Raw genomic sequence first — 18,143 nt, forward strand, 5'->3', positions numbered from 1 at the left:
TTAATATTTTATCATTTGAAAACTTTCAGCCATAATTATCTAGTACTAAAATAAAAGAAAGCTGAATTATATATATTTTTAGAAATTGAGTTAAGAAATTGATGTATTGATGTATACATTCTTTTGTAGCAAGCTTTCAGTCAAACAGGTAAAACAATGTTTTAGCATGCAGTTGGATGCAAATTATCAGTCATCCATGACGTTTTTAAGTTTACACTGCACAAACAACAAAATGGTTAGAATAAGTGCAAAAAAGGTTTACAAGACAGGTAAATATAATTTTCATAGAACTGTTTTGCACCTTATCTTTGCTGTGCTTTATTATACTTCCAATCTTCCAGTTCCACACAATAGCTTGTTATTTGACAGCATGTCCTGTCACTCTCCATTTTTTTTAAAAAAGGGTGATTTTATATAGGTCTATACTTAAAGTATACCAGTTGTGTGCGGTGACAAAAAAAACTAACAAACAAATAAACACCAACAATAGTGACATGTTAAAAATATAAAGCTGCTCTTTTAAACAATTTAAACTCACTTGGTATGCAAACAAGGGTCTTAAACCCAACAATAAAACTGAAAATATAAATAAAAATATTTGAATGAACTCCACAATCATTAAGCATTGTATTATGTGTAATGACTCAAGGATCAGTGTAGAGTGTAATCCTGGCATTTTTGACAAGCTTGTGAAGTGGCCAATATTTGCACTAGGATTAAAATGAAATTTTTCATCATATTTGTCTTGCTGTATGAGTCACAAATTCAATGAATCTGTATTTATTCAACAAAACGCAAAAATGTACAGATAAAAGTCCTAATATGGTGAGAAGGGAAAGTTGAGCAGTCAACTGCGTAGGTTTTAAATTGCAGGCCAAAGTAGAGATGGAGGTATTGACTATCAGTGAAGCAGAAGAACACATTAGTGAACATTGTGCTTGAATGGGTGGATTAAAACATCACAACGTTCACCAGGTTTTCACAAGCACTGGCATGATTAGAAAACTATGATTAATTGCTGGACTAGCTGCTCATCAATCAGCCTTTATGTATATGATTCAGACTATGAGTAAACAACAAAAAAAGCACTCAATCAAGAGTTTCTGTTTAAACCCAATCTGTAATACAAGAATTTAAAACACTGAAACACAAAATGTTACTGTTGTCCTGATAACAATTCTAATAGTTTAATACACATGTACAGCCCTTTAAATTTTAAATTAGACAATATATATATTTTAAACAGTATATCCATACACTAACTTATCACTTACAAAACTTAATGTAAAAGAGTGTTTACAAAAAAATGAGCAGAATGGCCTACAACCAGACATAAAGTCTGAAGATTTTTCTTTAGTTTAAATGAAAACATTTTTGAGAGGAAATCAAGAAGCCTGTTTATTTAACAATTATGCATTTAAAAACTAAACGGACACATTTCTGAATTTTCAGTAACTCAATCAAGCAATTCTACAAGCTTTTGTAGTTCAGGACAGCTCTTAACAAGATCAGGAATAGAAGACAATGTCTGTGAATGGAAGAAAACAGTAAATTTGTTAATATATTTCCAATATACACAATATATTATATAGATGTTTTTATTTTTTTTCCCCGTCTCCTCACCTGTCTCACTGTTTCGATCATATCATCAAGCAGATGTAGCTCTCGCTCCAGTTTACTCTGGTTCACGGCATGGACCCTTTGCTATAGAACAACAGTTTATGTAATACAAAATCAAAATGACATCAAAATAAAAAAAAGAAAAAAAAAAGAGTGAACTTAAACATGCACAAGTATTTTGTCTTATAACTTGGCATGACTTAGACAAAAAAAAAAAAAAAAATCATGATATATTTGGTTTAACATCACTGAAAAAAAAAAAAGTACATTTTCTGTTCTACAGATTGCAGGGTTTTTTTTTTGTCAGTAAAAAAAAAACCTATGCAATACAATACATCAACATGCTTGCGTCTGTACAATTACAACTATAATAAAGCAGGTAAGACTTACATGTCGTTTTGCCCTCTCCAAGACCTTGCCACGATTTTCCTCTGATTCCATTAAATTTGCCTTGAGCTTCTCAACCTACGAACAGAATGTGTGTATGTGGGGAGTTGATTTTATTATTTTTTTTTTTAGGGTTTCCAAAACTCTTGAGTCCATAAAATGGGAACTGCTTAAAACAGTGAATTTACTAACATTTGATTTTTGATTAATGACATGTAAAAAAAAAACAAGTTTTGGGCCATTTGAGAGTTGGGGGGGGGGGTATACGCGGTTATTATTGAATATTATTGTTTTGTGCCAGCCACAGAGGAAAAACTAGATAGACAGACGTACCTCTCTGAGCAGTTTGATTCTTTCATCTAATGCTTTGGCACTGGCTGCTGATTGGACACCTGTTTGGTTAAGCTCCTCCCTCAAGACCTGAGCCTCCACCTGTGCCTGCTGTTCCAGTCGACGCAAATCAGCAACTTCTCGACGCAACTCCTGTTTCACACAACAGAGCAAAGGCTCGTTAGTTGTCATACAACAATCTAACAATAGCATCAACAACCACAGTAATTTGTCCATCAGTCTAAAAACATATGTGGAAAGATAGGCAGCATTATGTTTGTGGGCAGTGATTGCACTGTCAAAGGATACATACACTATTCTCTGCTCTGTATTTGTGTGCTGCCTCCAAATTTTCCTCCATCTCGCTGCACAGTTTCCTCAAGTTTCTTTCATCCTTAAAAAGTGCAGACAGACAAATGATTATGTAATCACATATTTAATCCTCTTACGCTCTAAATCCTTGAGAGCCAAATTAAAGAGTTTTGTCGCTGGGAAACTGACCCTGAAAATTTCTATCAAATATGGCTTATTAAACAGCGAGTTTAACAATTACCTGAGCTTTTTGCTGCAGGACCGCAGCATCCTTGTCCACCTGAGTCTGCAGTCGGTCCACATTCTGCCTCAGCTCTGAGACCTCCAGTTTGTGTCTCTGAGACTCTTCCTGCAGCGCCTCCTGCAGGCCACATCTGAAACAGCAGGTTGTCAGAAACATGGAATGTTTCAAGGTTTTAAAACTAAGGCTGAAGTGAGGCAATAACACATAGATAACTGTGTGAATACTATACTTTGGTTTTCCAGTAATGTTGTACTGTTACATATAAAATCATTCTGTGGGACAAAACTTAATTTAAAACCTAAATTTCATGTATACTAATGATTGCACTCATTTTGCCGAATTTGGTCACACTTTATTTTAAGGTCCATTTTTCACTATCAACAAAGCTAGCTTTTGCCTCAAACTCATAATTTGCTGCTTATTAATGGTTAGTAAGGTAGTTGTTAAGTTCAGGTATTGGGTAGGATTAGGGATGTAGTTAAGGATGTAGTTACGAAACCAGTTTTTTTGTGAAAAATCTCTCTTAGCCACATCAAACAGTACAAGCACTGTCAAATGTGTTGTTTCAGTCATAGATTTTTAATACTGAAAAGTGATTTCACTGATGAGGGGTTTAGACCCAACTAACTCATAGTGAAAAAAAACTTGCATACAGAAAATAAATGTATCAAATATGAGGAAGTAAAATACTAAACAATTAGTACTGTGATGTTCAGGCATGACCTGTTTAGGTACGAATTGGGCTTTGATGTTTAACTCCGATACAAAACTTGGAACCTATTTGTGTGTCACATGTACACTGTAACCTATTACGGCTTGCGTGACACACTCATTTGCACACATAAATGAAAATCGTTTTATTTACTCATGATGTTTCAAACCAGTCTGACTGCCTTTCTTCTGTGGAACAAAGACGTCATTTTGAGATTTTTTTTTTTTTTTTTTTTGGGGCATATAACGAATGTTATAACGTCTTTTGTGTTTTGGAGAAGAAAAAAATCATTTGTTTTAAAATGGAATGAGTGCATTCTCATTTTTAGTTCAACTATTCCTTTAAATTAAGCAAAAAGACAAATGGACAAACAGTTCAGATAGCTATTTGTATAATATTACATTTAAATGTGACTTTACACTAGGCATCCTCTACTGTTAAACTATTCAGTGCATTTTGGATGTTATATATTTATATGCATGACAAATATTAATATTACATATTAACACAATTAAGCTATATATACCTGAAAACTCTGTTAAAACCCAGCCAATTTCCTGTTCCCATGCAAATGAGCATTACTTTAGCAGTACACCTCACACGTGAGTAACTCACATGGTCTGCTTCAGCGTCTGCTGCTCCGTGTCTTTCTGGATTCTCAATTGGTCTAAGGTGAGCTGAAGATCTGAGATGGTCTCACTAAAATCAGACAACAGCTCCAACATTCGGCTCCTTTTTTCCTCTGAGAACACAAGAGAGCATCTATATAAACATATTTTTATTATCCATCCATCTACATCTATATCTCTCTCTATATATACAGATGTAGATAGATAGAGATATACATGCATATGTAGATACATGCCAGGATACACACACAGATATACATGCATGCTTGAGTTTGGATCTAGCATAAGTACTAAAACAGTTGAAGTTTACATACACCTTCCAGAAATTTTAATTATTTTACCAAAATAAGAGGGATCATACAAAATGCATGTTTTTTTAAATACTGATCTGAAGAAGATATTTCACATAAGAGATATTTACATTTAGTCCACAAGAGAAAATAATAGTTGAATTTATAAAAATAACCCTGTTCAAAAGTTTGCATATACTTGATTCTTAATACTGTGTTGTTACCTGAATGATCCACAGCTATTTTTTTTAGTGATAGTTGTTCATGAGTCCCTTGTTTGTCCTGAACAGTTAAACTGCCCACTGTTCTTCAGAAAAATCCTTAGGGTAACACAGATTATTTGGTTTTTCAGCATTTTTGTGTATTTGAACCTATTTCAAAACAATGACTGTATTATTCTGAGATCCACCTTTTCACATTGAGGACAACTGAGGGACTCATATGCAACTATTACAGAAGGTTCAAACACTCACTGATGCTCCAGAAGTAAAAAAACGATGCATTGAGAGCCAGGGGTGAAAACTTTTTGAATCTGAAGATCTGGGTAAATTTAACTTATTCGTCTTCTGTGGAACTTGTAAGTATCTAAATGAAAAAAATATATATTATAGGCAAAATAAGAAAACTGTACATAACCTCACTACGTTCAAAAGTTTACATCCCTGCCTCTTAATGCATCGTTTTTCCTTCTGAAACATCAGTGAGCATTTGAACCTTCTGTAATAATTGCATTTGAGTCCCCCAGTTGTCCTCAGTGTGAAAAGATGGATCTCAAAATCATACAGTCATTGCTGGAAAGGGTTCAAATACACAAAAATGCTGAAAAACCATCAAACAATCTGTGGGACTTAAAGGACTTTTCTGAAAGAAAGAGAAAGGGCAGTTTAATTGTTCAGGACAAACAAGGGACTCATGCACTACAACCACTAAGCAAAAAAAAAAAAAAAAAAAAAAAACAGCTGTGGATCATTAAGGCAACAACACATTTTTATAAATTCAACTATTATTTTCTTGTGGAGTAAATGTAAACGTCTTTTATGTGAATATCTTATTCAGATCAGTACTAAATAAAAATAACATGCATTTTGTACGATCCCTCTCACTTTGGTAAAATAATTAACAATTTGTAGATTCTACAAGGTTTATGTAAACTTTTGACTTCAACTGTATATGAATGTGTTATGAATGTACCTTTCACTTCCGTGTGTGTAGTTGGTGGTATTCGGGTAAAAGCACTGGTTTCACTGCCAATGCCATCTTGTTGCTCCTCCCTCTCTTCTGCAAAACATTAAACAACAAAGTAGTTATGATAAATAATGATAAATAAACCTCTAATCTATTTTCCTGATGTAAAAGTAATCATTAAAACCTAAATACAACAGAACTGACATCAAAACAGTTTTGTGTGGAGCTTTATTCCATGTTCTTAAATTCAAAAGGGTTTAAACTACTTTTAAAACCTTTTGAATCACATTCCCACACACAAACATGTCTGTGATTATTTACTTTAAGTTTCGCAAGCAAACTGAAACCTTTGACACTACAGGAATAGATCCTCAAATTATGCAGCATTAGAACTGCTTTCCAACAAGACAAAACAAGTACCAAATACTAACGCACCTGAACCCTCAGGAGACTCTATCTCAGGTTCCTGTGTCTTCGTCATGGCCACCATAATAGAATCCACAAAAGAGCTGGAGGGATGTCGATGAGACGGCAATGCCTTATCAATGTTCTCTGACTCCTGAGAAATGCAAAACAATGTTATTAATTCAGGGGGGGGACCTGTTAAAAAATAAATATTGGGTTTGCAAAAAATATTGCAAACCCAATGCAAACACAATACAGTTTTTAAATTATAACCATTAGACTGGAGTAATGTCAATTAACAACTCACTTGCAGTTTCCATTTTTTTTCAATTTAAGAAATAACCCGATACAAGTAAATACAGTAACATTTACTTGGTATACCTCACAAAAACAAAAACAATTACTAAAAAATACCCATAAGCAGATTTCTAATTTGAAACTTTGTGTAAATGACCAATAAGCTTCCACTGTATCTACAAACTGTAAATCAGTAAATGATTACAAATAATTTTGCTAATTCAAAAAAGGCTAAAATAAAACATGTAAATAGAAATAAGATGTAAAATGGGAAATGTTGCTATCACAACTAACTTAAAATTATTTTAAAAACAATATAAAAGAATTTAAAAGGATAACATATAAAAAATATAATATATACATATAAGTAAATAATATATATATATATATATATATATATATATATATATATATATATATATATATATACAGTACTGTGCAAAAGTCTTAGGCCACTAGTATTTTCACCAGCTAAAAAATGGTTTAAAGTAAGTTTTCTTCCTTTTGTTGTAGTGTGTCAGTAGGAAACATCAGTTTACATTTCCAATTACATTACAATTTAGTGAGATTTTTGTTTGCACAAGGAGTCTGACAACAGCCAGTGCTCCACAGAGATCTGATCTCACCATCATCCAGTCTGTCTCTGGAATGACATGAAGACACAGAATAACTGAAACAGACTAAATCCAGAAGAACTGTTTCAACATCTTCACAATGTTTCAAGTAACCTACCTGCAAAGCTACCTGAAAAACTATGCACAAGTGCACCTAGGGCAAAAGCTGCTTTAAACGCAAAGGATGGTCACATCAAATGCTGATTTATTTTAGTTAATAGAAGTTCATTGATAAAGAAAATCTATTTATGACATTATTTTTGACAGCATCCTCATTTTATGTGCCTAAAAATTTTAACAGTACTGTAGCTTTGTAGGTATTGGTCTCTTAAAGCATCTTGGAGATGTTGCCACAGTTCTTCTGGATTTAGTCTCAGTTTTTTCTGTATCTTAAGACAGACTGGATTGAATGATGGTGAGACCAGATCTCTGTTTGCACAAGGAGTCTGACAACAGCCTGTGCTCCATACAAAAATCTCACTGGATTATTATAATTAATGGCAAAATGAATATTTAGAAATGTAAACTGATATTTCTTACTGACACACTACAGCAACAGACTGACTTTAACTGATTTTAAACCATTTTTTAGCTGATGAAAATACTAGTGGCCTAAGACTTTTGCACAGTACTGTATATGTATATTATATAAATATAAATATAAATATAAATTAGTAAAACAACAATATCACTAAAACTTAAAATGAAAATTTGAAAATGTAAAAATGAAACCTTATTAATTCAAAGTAATTCACAGCAAGCTAATTCAGACAAGTACAGTTAAGCATAGTGACCTTGGATGTTAGGGATTCCTTTAAGATGCTCATGAGAAAGCAAACTCTGTGGTTTAGAAGCATGACATCATTAGATGCCTGTGCCATCTGCTCTCCTTGTTCCAGCAGCATGCTGCGGGCTTTGTCTCGTGTACTGTCCAGCTCTTCCTGAAGGGACTCTTTCTCAAGCCTGAAAGGAGAGATTGCATCAGAAAAAGACTTTCATTTATTCTGATCTGTTGAGACATATTTGTTTTAGAAGTAACAGTGGACAGACAGGAATATTCTGTACCGCAATTGTTCCAGCGCAAGTTTGAGATCTTCACACTCCAAATTTCTCTCTCTCAGGCCCTGTAGGTGACACCGCAGCAATCGCTCGCTTTCCTCCATCTGTTCCCGTGCCAGTTCATTTTCTGCCTGCAAGAACTGATAGAACGAACCACATTTCTGTTATTATGGGAGTAACTAGTATAGCTAAAGTATTGTGAATGTTTTGGTGTAAATTCTAATAACTCATCACCTCAGTCATTTCTTTGGCACTAGACAGGTCGGTCTGCAGTTGAGCCAGCTGACCAAGCTGGTGGCGATGAATCTCAGCTTCAGCGTGGAGTTCTTTAATCAGGCCTTCTCTGTGTGACAGTGCGTTCTCATATTCCTCTAGCTGTTTCCTGGAAGTCTCCAGCGCTTCCTCAAGACTGCCAAAAGCATATATATATTTAAATTTTGTACATTTGTTAATACAGCAATAAACAAAAGAAAAGGGATCAAAATGTCAAGACATACCGGTTTGCTCTCTCTGTAGCTTGCTGCGCATCGCACATTGACTGCTGCAACCTAAAGCAGAAAAATAAATTAATATTTATAATAGAATTGCATGCTATATTTGCACCCTATTGTTGCTTCAAACCTGTATGATTTTTTTAAAACTCTTAATCATACAGTGTACATGTAGGTCAGTGTCCAATGTTGTTAACTGCAGTGGCAAAAACATTAAAATATTTTGCAAAATATCTTTTTGTGTGCCCTGCAGAGGAATGAACGAATGATACAGGATTTAAAGCAATTTAGGTAAATGGCCATTTTCATTTTTGGGTGAACTATTCCTTTTAAACAGTATCCATTTTTGAAGGTTTCCATATTGTTGCCAACATTTATTAAATAGTGTAATCAGTTAATGTCCTCTTTCTATGATTTACCTGGTATGAGTTTAACAAGTTCACACTCACGCTCTGTTGAATTTCACAGAATTCTTTTTCTTTTTTTTTTTTTTACACAAATATTTGAGTTTGTATTTTCTGTCACAACCATCATATCAACATTTTTTAAACCTCTTCCCCTTTACTTTTCTCATGAATGTTTCTATTTAGCAACATCAGAACAACAACATGGGTACTACATGTAATACATGCTTAATGTTTATTTTTGCCAATATTTATAGTGAATAACTGACAAATTATTTTGCATCTGAGGGTGTTACCCATATTGAGTAATGAGCGAAGAAAACCACATTTTGAGAAAGCGAAGCAGCAGTAGACTGCTCCCATGATCAACACATCCAAACATGCAAAATTATATGTCAGACATATATTTCAGTTTTATAGCTTCCCAGGAATATGTGATTAATAAAACTGTAACTGTACAATAAATTGGAAATAATTAGGTTTCCATTCATTTGCCTGGTTTGAAATGTCCTAGATATAAAAATGCCTATAGATTTGATTAATTTAAATGACTTAAACGACTCTAGAACAGGGGTGTAAAACTCAGTTCCTAGAAGGCCACAGCCCTACAGAGTTTAGCTTCAATTCTAAGCACCTGTCCCAGCTAATTAAATCTTTCAAGGGCCTGTTCATCATACATGAATTACTCAGTTAGCTGGATTTTATTGTTAGCAATTAGACATGATTAGGATTGTTATTATTTTGAAAATTAAAATATTTATTGCAGTCATACACACATTGTGTACAGTGTACATGTCTGAGCCATGCATTCATTTGAACAGTGAACTTTTATGCTGGTGATTTTGATGCATGACAAATCTCAAATGTTTTAATGATGCACAATTAATTTAAACACAGTCAGGTATCTCTTAAAATAGATCTTTTGGATTAAAGAATAAATCTGCTAAAAATTAATTAAAATTATATACATAAATATACACAGTACACGCATACATTATGTACACAAAAAGTATTATTTTGGATGCAAATAATTAATCATTGCCCAGCACTAATTATTTTAATGCTTGTTTTGGCTTATTTTAAATTATTTTAAATGAATTGCCACTGTTCCTGATTCTCGTGCAAACAAATAACAATGATTATAGGTCAAAACTCTAAATTTGTGTATCCCAAAATAATGAGTGCAATTCAGTCATCCAATAAGTAATATGAAATGAAATGAAAATCAAAAAGCTAATTCCACAAGTGGATTTCTGCATACTTGCTGGTCTCAGAGGCGAGGGTCTTTTCTAGGAAGGCGTAGGAGGCCAGTGTGGACGTGACAGTGGCTGAGAGCTCAGTGCTCCTCCTCTGCAGCTGAAAGCGCTCCTCTTCTGCCTGATTCAGCTGCTCCCTCAGCACTGACATCTCTGAACAAACACACACAGCAGAATCAAGTAAAAGCTCACCTTTGACTACAGAGGGAATAAGTCAATTCAAAGTAAATCACTGTCACACCTGAAGTCATAATGGTCTGCTGCATGTTCAAGTCTGAAATCTGTTGACTGGCATCTTGCAAGCTTGACCTCATGTGCTCTAGTTCATTTTCCATCTGGGGATTAATGGAAACAGTGATTTAAAAAAAAAAAAAAAAAAAAAAAAAAAAAGAGACTGCATCTAAAGTAAATGCATAAAGAGATTAAAGGCATCACAACAAATTTCAAATGACAGTTTCATGAATGAAGAAGATACACTCTAATATTAAAAAACATTTCCACCTCCATTTGCCCATTTATTGAAAGTGAGGCTTTAGAAAGGCCAAAAAAAACCTAGTACTTTCGCATTTCAGTTCGGTAGTCTGAAAAAATACATTCTTACAAACCCAGTCCAAGGCATTTAACTATTTGGCTTGAACTGTGCATCTTAGGGTGCAGTTGCAGACACACAGTATGATTCAACGCAGCAAGATTAATGTGGGCAGTCAATTCTACAGAACAACAAATTGGATATATGTGCTGTATGTAACATAAGCATAGAAATAAGTCAGAAATACGACTTTAATTCATTAATCTGTGAAAGTTTATAGAGAAAAATTCACAATTTCCACGTGCAAAAATGACATTTCTATTGTCAGTAATGTAGTGATCTATGACAGCTCACACACCATGTCACTTTCAATCCAACTATCTTTCTCTTGGTCGAAAGTGCCTAAACAGTGTGAGGCAATCTTTTGGCCTCACATGAAATTTCAGATTTTGTGAATTCTTATTAAAATGAAAAAACTAAAATAACTGGATCTTGCCAAACAACGGTAAATATGACTGCACTTTAAAAGTTGCACTAAGCAATTTTTTGAAAAACACTTTTGACTGCAGTGTCGGACAGAGTCCAAAAACACACTTGTAGCCAATCAGCAATAAAGGGGCATGTCTTTGAAAGGAAGAGAGAAGATAGCAATCACAGGGCAGATATTAGCAGATCAACTATAGACAGAGAGAATTGGAAATTTAAAAAAAAAAAAAAAAAACTAAAGGAAAATATCAGAGGAACAAAACATTAAAAAGAAGGCGATCAGGTAAGGGGTAGGACCTGCGTAAATATCAGAGCAGCCTTTAAGTGGTGGAGAGAGCTAAAGGAGCAGGAAGGGCTCGTATCGGACACAGAGGTTGTGTTGTTTCTTTTTGATAGGTAAGTAACATTGATTTTGCATTGTTTCACACAACTTATCTGTATTGGCTTTTGTTTGAATATGCTTGTGCCATCTTCGCTTGTGTTCACGGTTGTCATTATGCCAGGGTTGTGTATGTACGTGAGGGGCGGAGATGTCAAAATAGAGACGAGGTCCTGTTGGGCTATGGGCATGTTTATTTTGGTGCTTTCAAAAATCAACATTGTTTGGCTTAGTGCACCTTTAACATGCAATAGCTGGTCAAAATGAGATTTCAGTCTGATTTTAAAAATCAACCATCACTGGATCTGTTCCCTAAAATTTCTGTCTGTTCTTCACACAAACTTTTATATGATTTCAGAAGAATTTTTCTTCTAACTATTGTTTGGGTTCCTTTAAGGTTTGACAGACACAGAACTGAGGATTAATAAATAATGAGAGAAGTTCATTTCAGTGGTAAATGTCTAACCAGGTCTCTCTCTTCCATGGCTCTGTCTCTCATTGCCAGATGCTGCTTGCTGTTCTCCACGGCAGTCGCAGTCCTCTGATGAAGCTGGTGAAGCACTGGGTTTATCCTCCGAATCAGCTCTTGAGCCTTTCTCAGCTTTCCATGGAAGAAAGGGTGCAAATTTGTTATTTTGCTCCTTAAAGGGTGAATTAGCAAACTTTGATTGTTTGATCAACTGATGGTTGTAAATGGGAAGTCTTACCTCCGCTAACAAGCTTGTGTGATCTTCGTGCTTCTTTCTCAAATGGTCATTTGCTGCACTGATGGATTCCATGTATAACTTGCTCAGTTCAACCTTGGGGAGTTCACACACACACAAGTTACTCAGAATACAAGGACATTACATACACAGTCAAGCAAGCCTTACAGAGTGTCTGTGGTCACTATTCAGCTAGTGGGAACATTATATTTTCATATAAATTGAGGTAGGGATTCAAGCATAATGAGCAGACCAGTGATGGGTAGGCCACTTTGAGGGCTGACTTCAATTCCTGGTGAGACCCAACAGTGTGCTCTAGTTCTGCCACCTGAGCAGCATGATAGCTCCTCATCTGCTGCGTTACATTGAAGGCCTGTGCACAAAGACAAATGAACAGGATAAGAGGCAAATATCAATAGGATATTAATAAAAATAATCTTGCGTTCTTAAGCTTCAGCAAAATGAATAAAATTGTCCTCTAACCGCTTCCTTCTCCATTAGGGCCTCATCCATGCGATGTCTCATATCCTTCATCTTCTGCTCCATCTTCTGGAGTGTTTCCGTGTACCTCCCATAAAGAGACTTCATCTGACTGACCTACATAACACAGATAAGATGTGATTTCTTCACAAATATCTTTTATGAAGCTGATAAAATGTATTGGACATTAAGTAGTGACTTACCTGTCTAGATAAAATTTCCTGATCAACATTAACAGTATCACCAATCTGTTTCATCTGGAAGATGGCATCCTCTGTGCTAGACTTAAAAGAACTCTGTAGAAGAATTATAACATTTTAGGCCTGTAAAATTTTAAAATGCAAGCGTAACTTTAAAAATAGGGTCTCTCTCACCATCCCAATCCTCATTGCATGTATGCTCTTATATAAACTGTGAAGAACATCCTTATCATGCTCAAGACTCTGAATTCTCTCCAGGGCAGTGCCATACAAATCTCTGTATGTCCCATTCTGGCAAATAAAGATAAAATAAAGCAAATCAAAAACAGACATATTCAGACACAGTTTTTCTTCCAAAAAGCTGTCTGTGGAGCTGGGGTTGCTCCTCAGGTTTTCAGGTTTGTTTGTTTTGTTTTTTTCTGGATTCTGGATTTTGTTTTATGATTTGATATAAATTATTCATCAAAAATTGTCTAATGGAATAAATTCATAAAACTTTAACAAGATTATTTTATTCCATACTCTCATTCTATACTTTATTCCATCAACTGCTTGGTTACCAACATTCTTCAAAAAATCTTTTTTTGTGTTCAACAGCTGAAATAAATTCATACAGGTTTGGAACAAATTAAAGGCGAGTTAGGGTTATTTTAAATGCTGACAATTTTTGTTAATAGCATGTTAGGCTAAGGGTTCTCACCTGTCTGAGCTCAGTGTGGTCTGTCTGGATGAGTTTCTCTCTGAGATCTGATGGAGAAGTGTCTTTACTCGGATTATGGGCCCGTGCAGAAGTGAGCTGCTGGGAAAGAACCTCCACCATGACGAGCGTGGAAGTCAGTCTCTGTTCCAACTCTGATCTAGACAGATGCTCCATATTTCCAGGCATCAGGCTTCAAAGAGGAAGTAACGTGGGGACAATGTAGATCACATCAACAGAGAGACAACTATTCTTGCTTATCCACTTATCATACTTACTTCCATAGCAGAGAGTCAGTTGAAGTGCTGGCATCAGAAACATCAACCTCATTTAAAATCTCCACCGCTGCTGAGGTATTAACACTCCGCTCCATCCGCTGAACCGGGGTGCTCCAGACACAAGCACTACGCATCGCAATTGGAGAAGTGCCTACTAAAGCATTGTGGTGATTCACTGGTGCTGGAGTTGGAACAACCACCTTCCCTGATGCAACCATCAACAATTCAGCCATCTGTCTGAGCTGTTCCTGTAGAGGCCCATTGCCCAGAACTGGAGGGACATTCAATAACTTCTGTTTGTCTGCAGAAGGCATTTTAGGTTCCACATCCTTTTTCTTGGGTGGGTCTTGAGGAACAGGTGTATAGCTAAAAGCATTAGCCAGGGATGTGGAGTTCAATAGTGGAGGAGGCATTGGACTCTCCGGGAGCTCAGGCCACAAATGGCTCATTGGGTTCTCAGCTGTGTGGTCATGTAAAACACTTCTGCTTAGGGTGGGCGTCTTTGGAGTGCAAGAACCCGTTAGAGCAATAGCACTAGGAAGTTCCTGATTAACAGAGACAGCTTCACTAGATCTATCACAGAACCGCATAACTTCGATGTCTGGGTGGACCTTCTCGTCTTTTAAACTCAGTGTCTTATCTTTGAGAATGGTGGTTTCAAAGGCACCTTGAGGACAAAGATTTTCCTGAAAATGTGAACCTTCTTCTTTCCTTTCCGGCAGAACCTGTTGATCACAGTATTCCTCCACATCCTTTCTTGTTATGACAGAAGAGTCATCCTTGGGCACTTTGTATTTATCATCACTGTCGCTAAATGGTACAACATCTGAACTTTCCATATTATTTTTACCATTCAGTACTGACAAATGTTGGCTGGACTCTTGGTTAGCGACTGTCTTTGATGCTTCGGTTTCACAGCATGTGACAGATTCACACATTTTCTCTGTATTGTTTCCAAGAGGTGATGTTGAACTACCAACTGTATTTCCAGACTTCTCCAAAAGACTTGATGAGGAAAGCTGTGACTTGGAACAGACCTCATTTTCAGTGGTCAAAATATTTAGGACCTGTGAGTTTTCTTTAGCATGGCAGTAAATATGGTCATCATGCTTCCTTCCTGGTGTCAAATCAGCAAAGCTTTGACCATAATTTTCACTGATGTCACTTAAACAAGGCAGACTTTGTTCCTCAGCAAGATTCTCCATAAGCACAGACAATTTTGACATGTTGGATAGATCAGCAATTTCTACTTCAGCCCCAGAACAACACAAGCCTTTAAATGTGATTTCTCCTTCTCCGTTAGATACACCATGGCATCCTTCAGAGAGATCAGCTTGATCGTGATTGTTTAGGTTGACTGTATTTTCAGGGTCACACCAAGTACCTACAACGTGTTCAACATTTGACTGAGGCACGTCATCTGCATCAACTGTACTGACGGTGCTACTATCTTCACATAAAGACTTCCAATTACAGTAAGAATGACCCAAAGGTTGACTGCTTACTGATACAGCCTCTGTGCCCATTTTAGAAACTTGAGTATTTTTACATTGTGAGTGATTTCCTGATCCTAGATCTTTTACGAGAATGGATTCATCAGAGATGGACAAGTTATCAGAAACCTGAACCTCTCCACCTAAGCACATGAGGGATTTGAATGTGACATTTCCCAGCTCATTAGACAAAACCTCTGCCTCCTGACACAAAATAGATGAAGCATCTAAACCAATAGATGTGTTTCTATAATAGTACGCATGATCAAAATGCTCTTCAGTGATCTGATTATCCTCTGTGCCATAAGGTTCAATGGTTTCATTTGGGTCACTTTGAAGTGGGTCATTATCCTCCAGTGCTAGACGCCTGATGAGAACAGACTCATCTGACATGACAGGTTCATCCTCAACTACAACTTCTCCTTCAAGACACACAAAGGATTTTAATGTGACATCTTGATGTTCAGTGGCATCCACAGCATTCCCATCACTATGGTTGTTTGTTGTGATAGTTAAGCTGGATAGGTTTTCATCAGGGGCAACTTCATGCTGGTGGAAAATACAATATCTCAGCTGAGGTCAAAATAGTAACAGTTATTTTTCTTTCCACTCCACATTAACTTGAAATCACAGAAAGTTTTAAAGACAACGCTCATTTTAAATCAGTGAAGGAATGTCTCCATACCTTTGTTTTAGAGTCCCTATCATGCATCGCTGCATGCTTAAGCTTCACAGTCGGACTGTCCTGCAAATTCAGCAGTTCATTCTGTACATCTCTGAGTGGAACTCTATCTGATCTGGGCTAAAAAAGAAAAAAGAAAAAAGAAAAAGCATAAACCTCTATGATCAGAGCTTAAACTGTCAGATGGTAGGAACAACATAGATAATATTCATTTTTTATAGTTACGATATGCATGGATGTGGAGTACTCACGTTTGACAAGCCATTGACAGATGACATGTTTTTAGATTAATATCTGCAATCAAACAAAATAATGAATGGAGGTGATTTTAGATACATGTGACTTCCTGCAATATTATTCAACTTTAACTGGCACACTTTTCAGAAGGCATAAATATCAAGTAATATTTCATGATTTTACATCACCACACATTATAAATCACCATCTTTCAACTGTCATTTTCAGAAAGTTCTTGACAAGTATATACATAGGCTCTATTAAATAACGTAAATAACATTAACCATAAACAAGTGTTTAAAAATAGTTTGATATTTATAAATAAAAAGAGAAAGGGATATGCTGCCTGCATTCACTACATCACAGTTAAAATTTTAAAATAATATATAATACCTTTCTCACATTATTTCTTACATATCTGCTTACAAACAGTTGAGATCAGGACTACTTCTCCACAGCAAGTAACAGTTTAAGTAGTTGCTGGTTAATATCTTCCAAAAATATATTATAACAATAAGACATAAACGTCACTGCTTGCATCCTCTCAAGAAATGTCAACTCTGATTGTGTCTCAACGCCCAGCCAGCTGCCTTGTCTACAAGACATTTTAGACATCACAGACACACATCAAATATTTCTCAAATACTGCTTAGATTGGTAGGTAACGTGATAACTTCTAAAACATGGTCTGTTTATGGAAACGAATAAAGTAAATTAAAACCCGAAATATTATTAATGATTCCATTCCTTCTTTAATTCTTACCTTCGCGTTTCATAAGCGCTTTTCTGAACGGTACTGTTTATTTTAATCCTGACTTGAGTACTGTAAAAACAAGCGTAATCGATTTAACCGCCACTAGCACGTTCAAAATAAAACGCACAATCACCTCATTGGATAAAACCACCGCGTAACATACGGAAACACTGTTCTTCTTCTTCTCTGGTTTATTGATGATTCGCATTCCATGTACACAGCGCCACCTACGGGACTTTTGTGAATTCATCGTTGTGACATTTTTGTTAGTTTTTAGGGAAATGTTGTAATATTGCAACGTTGGGCCTACTGGGTAGCAGAATTTCAGTGATTTTACTTACTGTTTTAAGAAATGTGGAGAACATCTAAGGGTTCATTTGCAGGATGCACTGCTTATGTAGCCTCATAACAGTAGCCTATATATATCGTATAATCACACATATAATCACAAATCATGAAAAATATGAAAAAATGTTATAAAAAACGTTTATAATACAAAACCTTATGAACTGCACAAACACTTTGACATTTACTATGCTTAGCTCTGTTTATAACCATGTTCCCATAATAATAATAATAATAATAATAATAACCATAGTCCCATAATGTTGGTGTAGCCTTTATGGCCTCGTTTTATGCCTATGGTTTCGTTTTATGGGAGTTGTGTCAGTGAGATAGGATGCTAACTGAGGATGACAGAGGATACTAACTGAGCCTGAAACAATGTCCTGTTTAGTGTCTCTTTCTTGGTAACATTCAGAACTTTCCAATCCCATTTGTACACTAGCCATGCAGGCGTTGACCACGTCTAGGATGATGGTGTGCCAAAAGATGTAAATGTACCAATGGTGGGATTTCATTGGAAACTGGTATTTTGCTGCAAAATTAGTCCAACAAATCAACAACTCCTTGTTATGGGCACTCAGGCCTCTCAACTTCAACGTTTCTTTTTACTTCAACCGAGGAGCAGCAGCTCCGGGTCTCTACCA

General features: G+C 35.8%; 1 protein-coding gene across 1 annotated transcript; it reads right to left on the reverse strand.

Moving 5' to 3' along the window:
* Positions 1-901: 901 nt before the first annotated feature.
* spag5 (sperm associated antigen 5) lies at positions 902-17,317 on the reverse strand. The gene is made up of 26 exons (XM_051120175.1): positions 17,164-17,317; positions 16,415-16,457; positions 16,167-16,283; positions 13,989-16,030; positions 13,714-13,903; positions 13,188-13,304; positions 13,017-13,109; positions 12,817-12,930; positions 12,587-12,706; positions 12,337-12,429; positions 12,096-12,230; positions 10,477-10,570; positions 10,241-10,388; positions 8,582-8,632; positions 8,319-8,493; positions 8,091-8,224; positions 7,820-7,988; positions 6,145-6,268; positions 5,716-5,802; positions 4,221-4,347; positions 2,891-3,023; positions 2,651-2,731; positions 2,341-2,490; positions 2,011-2,085; positions 1,624-1,704; positions 902-1,528 (listed from the first exon to the last, which is right to left on the reverse strand). Exons 2-26 carry the CDS (start codon positions 16,439-16,441, stop codon positions 1,457-1,459), a joined length of 4,749 nt encoding a protein of 1,582 aa, XP_050976132.1. The 5' UTR covers positions 16,442-16,457; positions 17,164-17,317; the 3' UTR covers positions 902-1,456.
* Between the last annotated feature and the right edge of the window lie 826 nt (positions 17,318-18,143).

The sequence above is a fragment of the Labeo rohita genome, chromosome 1, assembly GCF_022985175.1.
Source record: "Labeo rohita strain BAU-BD-2019 chromosome 1, IGBB_LRoh.1.0, whole genome shotgun sequence".
NCBI classification, from domain to species: Eukaryota; Metazoa; Chordata; class Actinopteri; order Cypriniformes; family Cyprinidae; genus Labeo; species Labeo rohita.